Source organism: Notamacropus eugenii, chromosome 5 (genome assembly GCF_028372415.1).
Source record: "Notamacropus eugenii isolate mMacEug1 chromosome 5, mMacEug1.pri_v2, whole genome shotgun sequence".
Lineage (NCBI taxonomy): Eukaryota > Metazoa > Chordata > Mammalia > Diprotodontia > Macropodidae > Notamacropus > Notamacropus eugenii.
In genome coordinates, this window is record NC_092876.1 from 219,064,443 (window position 1) to 219,078,559 (window position 14,117).

At 39.7% G+C, this 14,117-nt stretch overlaps 1 protein-coding gene across 2 annotated transcripts in view; it reads right to left on the minus strand.

The window, feature by feature from the left end:
* LY75 (lymphocyte antigen 75) overlaps nt 1-3,276 on the minus strand; it is a 185,195-nt gene extending 181,919 nt beyond the window's left edge. For both annotated transcript variants that reach the window (XM_072612121.1, XM_072612118.1), the window contains exon 1: nt 3,065-3,276. In XM_072612121.1, the coding sequence (XP_072468222.1) occupies nt 3,065-3,176 (112 nt within the window). In that variant the 5' untranslated portion in view covers nt 3,177-3,276. The remainder of the gene's footprint in view (nt 1-3,064) is intronic.
* Between the last annotated feature and the right edge of the window lie 10,841 nt (nt 3,277-14,117).

Below are 14,117 nucleotides of genomic sequence, written 5' to 3' on the forward strand. Positions count from 1 at the left end.
AGGAGAAAAAAAACAAGAAAAATCAAGGAGTTACATTTGTCCAAGGACTTACAGATTCTTCTCCAGAATCTGGAAATTTGAGATCAGTTAGTTAAGCAAAACGACATGCTTATACATCAGATTACAAGACAGCAATTATATCCAGAAGCTGGAAAATTGCTGGGGTTATGAAAATTTTAACTTGGCAGCCCTCTCATCATGCCTCCAAATCTGGTAGATGGAGCAGAGGACAGCGTAGATCAGAAGCTCTTAGTAGGTGTGAGAAAGGGCACCATTGATATGACACATGTTTAGTGAACACCTACTATGTGCAAGACCTTGGTATAGTGAATCAACAGCTGGCCTCCGTGTTAGGAAGATCAGGTGACTGGCGTACTGACAGACACATTGTTGGTCTGACTGTGGACAAGTCAATTAACCTCTTGGTTTTTGCAGGTACCTCCCTAAAGACTAGATACAGGGTTGGGTCCCCATACTTGAACTATGTACAAATAAGACATATACAGCATGAATTGCGGGTAAACTCTGAGAGAAGGCATTAGGATTAAGAAATACCAAGAAGGCTTCATCCAGGAAGTAGGACTTTAGCTGAAACTTGAAGGCAGTCCAGGAAGATTAAGAAGCAGAGATAAGAAGGAAGAACATTCCACTCATGAGAGGGAGCTGGGAAATCCCTCAGTCAGGAAATGAAGTGCCTTGCACAGGGAAGAGCAGAGGTCAGTGCTACTGGAAAGCAGAGTACATGGATGGAAATAACATGGAATAGGATCAGAATGGTAGTTAGATGGCAGGCTATAAAGGACTTTGACAGCCAAATAGAGGATTTTATATTTGATTCTGGAGATTACGTGAAGCTATTAGAGTTTACTGAATGGGCGCCTGGGGAGGGAATGATATGATCAGACCTGTGCTTTAGGAAGATCAATCTGACAGCTGAGTAGAGGATGGAATGGAGAGGAGAGAGGTTTGAGGCATGGAGATCAACTACCAGGCTAATGCAATGGTACTGGCGTAAGGTGAGGAGGGAAAGGGATGTTACTAAGTTAGAAACAACAGGACTTCACTACTGTTTGGATAAGGATGACACTCAAGTTGTAAGTTTAGGTGACTGGGAGAATGGGGGGACCCTCAGCAGTAATATAAAAGTTAAGAAGGTGAAAGGGCTTAGGGGGCAAAGGTAAGGAATTCAGTTTTGGACACAGTGAGTTTAAGACGTCCATGGGAAAACAAATTTGATATGACTAAATGGCAATTGGAGATGCAAGACTGGAGGAGGTTGGGAGAGAGTTTAAGACTGGAAAAGTAGATATGAATCATATGTCTAGAGATGTAATTGAAATAATAAGAATTAATGAGATCCACCAAGTGACTTAGCATGGAAGGAGAAGACAGGAGTGCCTAGGACAGAGCCTTGGGGGATGCCTTCTGTTAGCCTGAATGACTTGGACGGAATTCTGCTGTTTCCTTTGCTGTATCCTTTCCTTTCTTTTCATGACTCCTTGCATGGATATTCCCCAACGTACTGTCTTAGGTTCTTTTGTCCCCCGCTCCTTTCTCTGTGTCTGTGTCTCTATCTCTGCCTCTTACTTTCTCTCTCTGCTTTTGTTTCTATCTCTGCCTGTCTGTCTCGCTCTGTCTTCTCTCCCACTGTCATAGCTTCAACTATCATGTCTAAGCAGGTGTTTTTCTTATCTATCTTTTTGGCTTCCAGACTAATATTATGCCTAACATGTTCAAAAGAGTTTATTTTGTCTTCCAAATCTGCTTCTCCTTATGCCATCACGATTTTCTCAATCACACCACTGTTTCCCCTATTTGAAAGCCTGGTGTTTCTTTAATCTTTCATAATCAGTTACCAGTCTCCCCGATGCATAGACTTAGCCATGTCACTCCTTAATTAAAAACTCTTCAGTGGCTCCCTATTACTCACTCTTCTCTTGTCTCTAATTCAAGGCAGTTCTTGAACCAGTCTACTTCTCCTTATACACACACTACACTGTAGCCATGCTTTTCTTGCTGGTTGCTGAAATTGCTTGTATAGTGAAGGCCAAACCTGAGCAAAACTCTACTTTTGTCATAAGAAGCTGTAACTATAATCTTATCAAGAATTTTTTTTCATAACCCTCTCCCCTTCACTATAAACTCCTTATGGAAACAGCAGAAGTGGATAGCTGAGGGTTGGAGAACATCCACATCCAGTCCTTAATATACCTTTTGCCAGTTCAGAAAAAGAAAGTAAAAGCAGAAATAATTTAGGTTGGTAAGGCAGGGATGGGAGGTTATCAACTCATTAGTCAGTCCCTTCAAATGGCCATGAAATCCAGTTCACAGCCAACACCATTCTTTTAAATCCAATTCCTAGCCTTTCCCCTACCATAGATGTACAAGTACACCTCATATAGATTACGATGACAAAATTATCAGCCATGTTGCCAAAATTTCGAGTTTTCCTCAAAGTGGTATCTGAGGGCTTCTTGTGGGTCATATTACCCCAAAGAGACGCCATTGAGCTCTTTGGCAAGTATTCAAGGGAGCAGATAGGGTCCGTCAAATTGAAGTGTTTAGAGTAGTGGGTATGTCTCATTTATCACTTTATAAGCAAGCCCAGAATGCTTTGTATAAGCGAAAAAGACCTGACTAAATAGGGAGCAGGCAGGGCGGAACAGGTAGCAAAAGTGCCCCATGTAAGAAGCAAGAGAAACCAAGGGTTTCTGGCTCCTTCCTCCACTTTTGCGCCCGCCCCACCTTGAAACCGCACCTGGGCTCCTCTCCCGCAACCACCTGTGCCCTACTTCCCTACCCACAAGGGCAAACGTTTTTTAAACAACACGCAGGCTTCCTCCTTCCTCTGAATCCCGTGGGAGACTAGGTCCTCGAAAAAAGAAAGAAAAAGCTCTCCACCCTACCCCATCCATGAGCCCAAAGCCACACAGCTATCAAATATGCTGGGAGAGGCTGCAGCTCCCTGGCATGCCCATCCAGCCCTAGCAGAAGCAGCATCTGGCAGCTGCAACACTCCCCAGTTCTGGCGCGGTGAAGCTCCGAGATAGATGTTCAGGGTTACCTGTGAAGCTAGGGGACCCCCATTCCGCTAAGCACCAGACGACCAGGAAAAACAGCCAACAGATGTGAGGGTTGCCCCTAGCTGGGGTCGCCAGACGCGTCCCCATCCCCATTGCTAGAGCAACTCTCCCAGCGAGACACTTAGGGAAGCTTCAGCATACGCACACCTCTAGTACAGCCCCTTCCCCCCCCCCAGCTCTTTTAGCCTTTCTCTCTGCGCTTTGGCCCCACCCCCGCCCTTCAACCTTCGCCAATCAGTCTCCTCCTCTACGGGGAGTGTGCATTTGGGGGGGTTGCGAAGGTGAGTGGGGAGAGATGGGGTGCTTCGGCTGCCTATCCCGGGGTAGTGAAAGTTTGTTGCGGGTGAAGGAGGCCCACCTAGGCTTGAGGGGAGGCGGAGAAAGCGCTCACCTGGAGGGATGAGCAATGCTGGCCAAAGCGCCGGCTCCAGCAGGTTGCCTTTTCGTTTTCTTGGGCTTTTCCTTTTTCTTATTCTTTCCTTTTCTTTCCCTTCCCTTCCCTTCCTTCGCAAAAGAGCGAGCACACACACAAGCATGCTCAGCCTTCTACGTTTGCTGGTTTGTAAATACAAAGTAATGGTGCATGAACAGGGATAGGGGATAGGTGGGTGGGGGTCTCTAAATCCTTTAAGGGTCTCTCCTGCAGCTTGACTCGGCTCTCGCAGGTGCCCCTTGTACCCCTCCAAACCCCAATCTATCCTTTCCACTGTAGTTAGGTGGAAAAGTAACCCAACTCCTAATCAGAGGGGAATGCCACGGCAAGAATGACTCACACACTATTACGCTGCCGCGGCCAAGCAAAAGGAAGTGAACCTGATCAACCCACGCTCAGGAACCACGCTCCTATTACTTTAAATCGCTTCTGAGCAGCAGACTGCGGCCAAAAGAAGTTAGGTGATAGAGTGGAATGCGGCGTCGTGGAGTTAGTGGTAAAGGAATTTAGAGCACAGTTTATTTAATGGCGCTAGGGAGACCTTAAGGTGTGTCCCAGTCTTCATGACTGTAAGAAAATTAATTGTCTTCTCCGCCAACGTCCAGCAGAGAAGAAGCATCGTGTAGATTAGGAGTGCAGCTCCAAAGGGTTACCTCTAAAACTCAAGGAAGAATGTTTCGTTAATTTTAATTAATTTCTCTTTCCATTTTAGAGCTGCCCCTCCTACTATTGAAGTAGGAATGCCCAGATCTGCCCAGATCTTCCTATCTGGGTTCTAATACCCCACCTCTAAGGCAGATTCATCACTATAAATGGGGAAAGTCTAAGGGCAGAACCATCACTATAAATGGGGAAGATCAAGACCAAAAGACAAACAAAACTGTATGAGAATTTCATTCCATAAAACTTTAGCTCCTGATAACAGGGCAAGGCTGTATTTTGGGAGCTTGGAAAGCACAATGATGCGAACAAAACACATCCCTGCCCCCTGGGGAGCTGATGGTGTAGTAAGGGAGACAAGGCATTATCTGTCTCCACAATTCAGTTAAATTTAACAAGTTATTAAGGACCTATGTGCAAGGAACCTCGATATATAGATATTGATAGATATAGATGTACATATAGACACATATCACATATACTCAAAAATGAAGGGGATGATTTTCTAGATTTTCATGTATATACTGATCTGTGCAAATGTTATATCCCCTAGTAGAATGTACATCCCTCTGAACGATTTAATTTTTGTCTTTATATTCTCAGCTTCTAAAATAGCTACTTAATAAGTCTATGTTGGATTACATGAAAACACATACACACACAATCCCTGTCCTTAGGGAATTTCTAGTGTAATAGAATAAGAAATGTATAGTTATAATGCACATTAGAATATAAGAACATAGGAGATAGCAAACAGAGATGAGAGACTTGGGGGGAAATGAGTTATTTCTTAACTAGGAGGATCTGGGAATCCCTACTCCAGCAGTAGGGGCAGCTCTAAAACAGAAAGAGAAATTAATTGAATTTAACAAAACATTCTACCTTGAGTTTTAGGGATAACCCTTTGGAGCTGCACTGCTAATATTGTTCCTGAGCCCTTACTAGTGCACTTCCCATTAAAAATCAGCTTATAGTCACAATTAGCACTTGAAGGCATTTGCTAAGATAATACTGAAACACCCTCCCCCCATAAGTCTGAGCACATTTACCCACAAATACCATGGGATGAGTGGGCTTAAACTTAGAGAACAGAGACATCTGTGTAGGAATTCATTGTGGCAGAGGCAACAAGAGGATCTAGAAGCTGTTTCTTCCTTCAGAGGTTCCTCATACAGTTGTTCTGTTCTTTGCAGCACCTCTGATGCATAAGATGTTCTGCTGAATTCCTACTGTCTGTTTCTCTCCATGGCTCTTTTCTCTGATTCCAAGGGCCCTATTCCTCGAAGCTACTTCTTTCCTCAAATGACTGTCTCTCTTTTTGTCTCTCTGTAATGTATGTCCCTGCTTCCTCAACTGTGCCTCTAACTATCTCAAATGAACTATGAACTGAAGGATGAGGTGTCTTCTGCTCTCATTCTAAAACTGTGGCAAATTCTGGAAAAAAAAAGTAAATTCTGTTCTCAGAATAAATTCTACCCCCATTCCTAAAATGGAATTCTTCCGCAAAGTGGAATCTCTTCTACTTCAAGTCCAAGCCTTAATTATTTAAAGTCTCCAGTAGTGTGGCTAATTTGATTGCTAAATCAGTCGTTGCCCCCTTCTTGACTCAACTTGAGAGGTGTTCCTACCAGTCCAAGGGATCGCAGAGTGTTATGCCTTGTTAATTCACAAAAACCTCAATATATATGACTGTTCTGCAGCTATACAGATTGAGCTAGTGGGAGGTAAAGGGGAGAAATGATCAACGATCTTTATGTATGGATGGGAGACACCTATTACAAAAGAACCTGTAAGGCAGTAGGGTTTTTTTTCCTACTGGATCAAATGCATGCATGTGTGTGCGTGCGTGCGTGTGTGTGTGTGTTTGATCAGCAAACAGTAAGTACAATAGAATATTATATCTTTTAGTTAATTATGAATAGTAAAAATGTAGGCAATTATTGATTGTCACTTACCTCCTTATTTTTTTCTATTATCTTCATAAAATATGCCCTCAGTTTATATGTGGATGGCTCTCATAAAGACTTTGTATAAATGGAGGAATAAGCATATATGCCTATAATGGTAAGGGAATTTGAAGATCTTCCCTGCCCCTTAATATGCTTACGTGACTTTGAGCTCTGGTCCAGCCCACAGCCTGAGTCACACAAAGCCCATGGTGTGAGGAGCTTGTGAACAGGTGGAGCAAGAAGAGAGAGTGAGGCAGAGCACAGCAGAGCAGCTAACGTGAGTGAGAGAGAGGGATTTTGTCTAAGGGAACTTGTTTGTGGGCAGGTCTAATGGAGGAAAGGCTTGGGGATGATCTTGCCCCCTGCATTGATAATGTGTATAGATTTCTTTGTTACTATGATGGATTTGACTTTCTGGTGTTTGAATAAATGTCTTGGTTTCATCTTTGAGGAAGACAGTTTATATTTTGCAAATTTACCCTGGAAATACACATGCATATCCATAGCAGCTGCTGTGGGTATTGCATTAGCGTTAGAACGGCCCCAAATTGTTAATGTTCATGTTCCTTCAAGCATCTTTTTTTCATTATTAAGAAGGTCTGAGGCTTTGTTTCCTCATGCCTTTAGTATATTCCCCTCATTCACATACTTTGAAAATTGATCCTTTGATGCTTTCATGATTGTATACACCCCAGCAGAAATCTCCTTTTTACACTTGGTCTAACTTGGTTCCACTTCCAGTCTTGATTCTCCTTAGTGCCATTCGGCTATATCCAGGATTTCAGAATTTTATTAGCAAGGTTTTTTTGTATTTTATAAAATAATATTTTATTTTTTCCAATTATATATAAACAAATTTTAAAATTCATTTCTTTATTTAAAAATTTTTTATTCTGAACTTAAACCCCCAAAAGAGATCACCTTTCTGCATATGGAGCAGAACACAAAAAGAGAATTATATAGAAAACCATAAACCTACCTTTTATACCATTGGATTTATTTTTAAAGTATGCAATGCATTCTACTTGGTTTCAAACTGTTCTGCTTTCTGAATTTGCTTCTGTTCTCCATGTATGGTTTAAAAAATATGCAACATTAAATTTTTTTTGCATTCCAAATTTTCTCCCTCCCTCTTTAACCTCCCTCACAGTATGCAATTTGATATAGGTTATATATGTGCAATCATGCTAAACATATTTCTGTATTAGTCATGTTATAAAAGAAGACACAGACAAAAAGAAAAAGCCACAAAAAAAGAAAGTGAAAAATGGTATTATCAAATTATATTTGTATAATTCTTGAGTGTGTTTTGTTTGGTTGACACCCAAATGTTTTATGCATTTTGTAGTTTTGTTCAAATACAATTTCATTTTTAAATCATTTTCTCTTATTCTTTGTTATTGCCATATAGGAATGCTGATTATTGTGGATTTATTTGGATCCTTTTTATGTTTCTAAGATCATTTATTTCAATTAATTTCTTTGCTAATTCTTTTGGGTTTTCTAAGTAAACCCTCATGTCCTCTGCAAGTAGAGATAATTTTGACACTTCTACTGATGTTTATACATTTGAATTTCTTTTGTTGTCTTGTTGCTTTAATTTCTTTCTCATTTCTTATTACATTTCTAGAGCTACATTAAATAATAATGGAGAGAGGGGACATGTATTGTTTTTGAAAAGCTTTTGGTATTTTTTCATTGCAAGTAAGATTCATTTGGTTTTAATATAGATACTGTTTAGCATGTAAAAGATCCTTCTATGCCTATGCTTTTCAGAATCATTAGTATAATAAATGCTATTTTTGTCAAAGACCTTTCCTGTATCGATATAGTAATGTTGGTTTTGTTTATATTATTAGTTATGCTTTTAAAAAATGTTTAACCATCTTTAGATCCCAGGTAAAAATCAAGGAATAGTAAATAATTTTTGTATGTATGTTACTGTAGTCTTTTTCTTATGATTTTATTTAAAATTCTTTCATTATTAACTAGTGAAATTGGTCTTCAATTCTCTTTCTCTTCTTTAGTACTCCATGATTTGGACATAAGGACCATATTTGTCTCATAATATCATAATTATTTGTTTACATATTTCCCTCCTACACATTGTAAACTTCTTGAGAGATGGAGTTGTGCTGTGTCTGTCTTTGTGTCCAGAGCATTTAGTACAATGATTTATGAAGAAATGAACCTCTTCTTAGAAAACTTTCAGTAGTGTTCCATTGCCCATAGAATGAAATCTAGGCAATACATTCTTTAGGAGCTGAGAGAAGTTAAGAGGTCACTCTTGGCTAGGGGAAAAGCAAAGGAGACTTAATAGGGAAGTAGCATTTAAACTTGACCTTAGAGAATGGGTAGAATTTCTATAGGTAGAGGTAAAAGGGGTAAGAAGTGGGAGGCAGAGGAACACAGGAAGAAGAAGAATAAAAGCTAGTAATACATGGGGGAGGAGATTACATGGGAACAGGGCACCCAGCCAGATTCCATGGCTCCCAGGGGTTTCAGATCACGGTATAAGATCGTTTCCCTCTCTCTACTCTCTGACCTTCGCTTTCCTCCCTTCCCTGGGGACCTGGCCAACATCATTAGTTCTTTAGTTCTACCCTCTCCAGTTAACTCTGTTAGCTTGTTTCCTCATAGTACTCTCATTCTTACTGCACCCATAGGGTCCTCACTGCCACTTTGATTGTCTTTTTTGCTTAGACATTTGTCATTCTTTCCCCTTTCAGATTCAAAACCTTGGGATTTAGCGTAGGTTCATTTATAAGGGAAAAAGTAAAGTTGGTAACATGTACAAGAAAGTATAAGACATCAAAATGCTTAGCAGTTGCCTGATCAGATAATCAGTTAGTACCAAATTTCTTAATCTATACTAGCCTCATTCTGCATTCCATCCAGGAGAAGGCCTGGTTACTATAAGGCTAGATTATAGTCTTGGCCGGGTGAAGTACCACATGAACCTCTTTTCTTCCAAACTTCCTGCCAGATTCTCCCTCCTTACATGCCCTCTGCAAATCATTAATGAAGACCTTTGCTGGTCCTTAGTGATCCCCATGTGATCACTGTGATAACAGTGACATCATAGAGTACATCCTCATCTTAGTGAGTAAATGAAGATCCAGAATAAATTAAGGTACACGAATGTAATGGAATAATAATAGCCCAGGGTCATACAGCTAGTAAGTATCTGAGACCACTTTTGAACTCAGGAAGTGAGTCTTTCTGACTCCAGGCCTAGCACTTATCCACTTTTGCCACCTAGCTACCAATGAAGTCAAGAAAACTTGAGTTCAAATCCAACCTAAAACACTATTTACTGAAATGCCTAAATAGCCATGAATTCGAGTTAGAAGCAAGGGGCAGCATGGACCCAGTGGAGACAGAGGGGTGTTTCAGGGTAGGAGTTTGATATCTCATTTTCATAGGGTTTTTGAGGGAACACACTAACTTTTATCTGTGCCACCTTGGGGTTAGTTCGTTAACATATCCAAATCATCTCAAAGTTGCCAGCAAAACTTTAAAGTTAACAATTCTATGTGATCTCAAAATTATCAGCTGCTTTGGGTGTTCTGCTTATGTCTGGAACTTCTTTGAGATTTACATATGATAATATCAAAAATCTTGACAGCAAAGTCTGGATATCTTTCCCTGATTCCACACATGTTACTAGGATGTGATTTTTAAAAATGTAAATGCTGTTTTATTTTCCCCAATTACATGTAAAGACAATTTTCACCATTCACTTTTTATACCATTTTGAGTTCCACGTTTTTCTACCTCCTTCCTCCCTGAGACTACAAGCTCTCTGATCTAGGTTATACATGTGCAGTCATGTAAAACGTATTCTACATTAGCTGTGTTGTGAAAGAGGAAATAGAATAAGAGAAAAAAACACCCACACAAAAAAGACAGTGAAAAGAGTATGTTTTGATCTTCATTCGGACTCTGTCAGTTCTTTCTTTGATTGTGGATAGCATTTTGTATCAGAAGTCCTTTGGAATTGTCTTGGATCACTGCATTGCTGAGAAGAGCTAAGTCAGTTATGGTTGATCATTGCATAATGTTACTGTGTACAATGTTGTCCTGGTTCTGTTCACTTCACTCAGCATCAGTTCAGGTTTTTCTGAAATCATCCTGCTCATCATTTTTTATAGCCCAATAGTATTCCATTACATTCATATACCATAAATCATTCAACCATTCCCCAGCTGATGGGCATCCCCTCATTTTCCAGTTCTTTGCCACTACAAAAAGAGTTGCTATGAATATTTTTGTCCATGTACTTTCCCCTTTTTTATGTTCTCTTTGGAATACAGACCTAGTAGTGGTATTGCTGAATCAAAGGGTATTCATAGTTTTATAGCCCTTTGGTCATAGTTCCAAATTGCCCTCCAGAATGGTTAGATCAGTCTATAACTCCACCAACAAAGCATTAGTGTCCTGATTTCCCCATAGGATATTACCTTTTTTGTTAATATGTGATATAATTTATAAACTGTTCTCCTCTGATCTTTGGGATAGTTTGTATACGACTTATAGAATCCCCTTTGCAATCTTACTTCCTACCATTGCCGTTTTATACTGGCTACTTGTAAACTTACTTATTTTACTTATTAAAATATATATACACATCACTTTATAAAAACTGATTGATTTTAAGAGGTTACATAGAATTAGGATGTTGTTCACTGACTCCCAACAGTGGTGGAGTACATTTGTTGGCAGTAGGAAAGGATACCCATCAGGGTACTTCTGGAACCCTGAGGGACAGATATAGCCCACTAAAATGTGGTAGGGTAACTCAGAACATAAATTCTATAATCCTATAAAGAAATTAGTTTTATTTGTGAATTTTTGTTAAACTGGTGTAGTGAAAAGAGAAGAGGGAAAATATCTTTTTAGCAATTGATTCTGACAAATGTTTCATTTCTAAGATATGTAGGAAACTAATTCAAATTCATAAAAATAAGAGCCATTCCCCAACTGATAAATAATCTGACACCAATAACCATGAGGAAAATATGCCAAATAATTAATAATCAAATAAATACAAATTAAAACACTTCATAACCATCAGGTTGACAGAGTTGACAAAAAAGAAAATGACAAATCTTGAATGGACTATGAAAAATAAGTACATTAATACACTATTGGTAGAGTTGTGAAGTAATCCCGGCATTTTGGCAGATAGGTGGTACGTGTATATAGTGCTGAGTCTGAAGTTAATATGCTTTTGTTGTTATTCAGTCTTATTCAATTCTTCATGACCCCATTTGGGATGTTCTTGGCAAAGATACTGGAGTGGATACTAGAAGGAGAGAAGGAGTCGGGTTGTAAAAGGAAGACAGTGAGTCAGGCACTGAACTAATGGAGAAAGAAGGGATGATGTTCTGGGCATCAGTATTTAATAGCTGCAAGACTATATTTGTTCATGATGACTCTTTGTGACCCCCACTTGGAGGCAAAAGATACTGGAGTGGTTCGCCATTTCCTTCTCTAGATCATTTTAGAGATGAAGAAACTGAGGCAAACAAGGTTAAGTGACCTGCCCAGTGTCAGATAGTAAATAACTAAGGCCAAATTTGAACTCGTCTTCCTGACTTCAGGCCTGGCACTCTATCCACTGTAGGACCTAGCTGCCCAATCCATGGTTACATGAGTGATATTCTCTGTCTCTCACCATCCCATCCCCTGTCCCCACACTATTTGCCTCTCTACCCTATTGCTGCTTATCTCTGTACTTTGTGTGTTGTTTGCTTCCTTGCCCTCTGTGATAAATTAAAGTGTGATTGCTGCCCTGTTTTTCAGTGCCAGTCATGGTTTTTCCTGATGAGTACCCAAAGAACTGGGTGTGCCTACCCCCATTTTATAACTTCAAAATTTCACTAATTATTAATTCAAGAGACATCTACTTCAAAGATTTAATCAAGAATAAAAGTATGTTGAGCTCAAACTTAGTTCAGTTTCCACATAGCATTGGTGCTACCAAGTTGACATCCGAAGTTGGTGTTACATAAGCCCTTGTCCTAGTGACTACTGGGCTGGTTTCCAAATGTCACCCCGAAAGTGATTCCTTATTCTTCAGGGCATCAGTATTCAGCTGGATTCTAGGTTGTTGTATTCCCTTCCTCTGAAATAGAAAAGAAGAGACAGTGAGGCAAGCAAAGAACCTGGACATGTGCTACAGGCTCCAGAGAAGAGAAGGTCCAAGTCTTCTCTCCTTATAGCATTCTCTCTTTTTTTAATTTGTATTTTTTTACATTTTAAACTTACATACAAAATAAGGAAAGAAAAAACAAACTTAAATACTAAAACTAAAATAATACAAAATAAGAAAAGAAAAAAAATGTTGCCATGTGTACAGCAGAACATGAGAGGATTCAAAGTATACAGCAATACATTTCCATTTCACGAAAGCCTATATAATAAATACAGTGCTGTATATTGAGAACTGTCCATCTTTCCTTTGTTTCCTTGTAAGTTTTCTTTTGTTCTCCACCTTTTACTTTGTTCATTTTTTCCCTCCTTCCTCCCCCACTAAAGGCTACAATTAAGTGTGGATTTATTTATATGTGTGTGTGTGTCTGTGTACACACACACAAACACACACACACATACACATGTCTGTGGATTTTAGAAGAGGGTCTGGACAAGAGTTGCTGTGCAAATCATACCAATACTACAGAAGAGAGTATGTCCAAGGGGCAAGGAATTCTCAGAGCACTGCAGTGAAAATGGGTGCCATCTGACAACTTTGTCACCGACTGCTCAGTTCTGGACCATGGATTCAGGGCAGATGAAGCAAGGGACCTATGCCCAGGGATGGTATTCTGGGGTAAGGAAGGGTCACAGGTCCTAGACAGTGCACTGAGATAAGAGCAAGGACAGAAGCAAGCTGCAACAATGTAACTCAGAGATCCCAGGAGCAGAAAGGGTCTTCACCTGCAGCATCCAGGCCAGTATGGAACCTGAAGATGAGTGACTAGAGCAGGAATCCTGAACCAAAGGGGAGCCTATTGGTTGGCTGAAAGGGACTGAGTTCAGAAGCTCTACTGTTGCTTAACCTAAACCCAGGTCAGGTTCAGACTAGAGGAGCAGCAATCAGAATTTTTGGCCCTGGGTTATACACTTTGAGTACTGAAAGCTTGAAAGTCTCAAGTCTGAGCTGTCCCTGAAATCCTGCAGTAACAACACCCAATACCCCCAAGAAATCAGCGATAGCACTGGCCCAGACTTTTCCTCCAGAAGTGCACAGGGCCTGGCCCTAACATAAAATTTGAAGCCAGGAAGTCAGTTGAAGAATAAATAGAAAAAAAGAATATCACCATAAAGAACTATTATGATGATATGGATGTTTTTCACATAAATGATGAAGAAAAGATTGACTCCAAAATATCTGCAAGCAAAATCTCAAAGGAAAACATAGGTTGGGCACAAATTCGACTAGAAGTTTTGGAAGAGATGAAGCAAGAGTTTAGAAAAAGTTGTTTTTTTTTTTTAAAATAAATGATGTGAGAGTGCTAGGGGGGAAAAATGGAAAAGAAATGGAGATCTAGAAAAAAGAATTGGAAAGAGAATAAACAGCTTGGGCTAAGGGGTCCAAACCTTGCCCAACAAACAAACCACCCCAGAATTAGAATGGACCAAATAGAAGCCAATGATTCCATGAGAAATGAAATAGTGAAACAAATTCAAATGACTAAAAAAATAGGAAATGTAAATTATCACATAGCAAAAACAACTAAGTTGGGAAAAGATTGAAAAGAAAAAAATATAAATCATTGGATTATCTGAACATCATTAAAAAAAGAGCTAAGGCATCATATTTCAACAAGTCTTAGAACTATGTAGATCTCTTAAAAACAAAAGGCAAAATAGAAACAGAGTACCTGTTATCTCCAGAATGAAACTCCCAAAAGAAAACTCCCAGAAACATTATTAGTAAAAAATCCAGAGCCTCCAGATCAAAGGAAAAATACTGTAAATAACCAG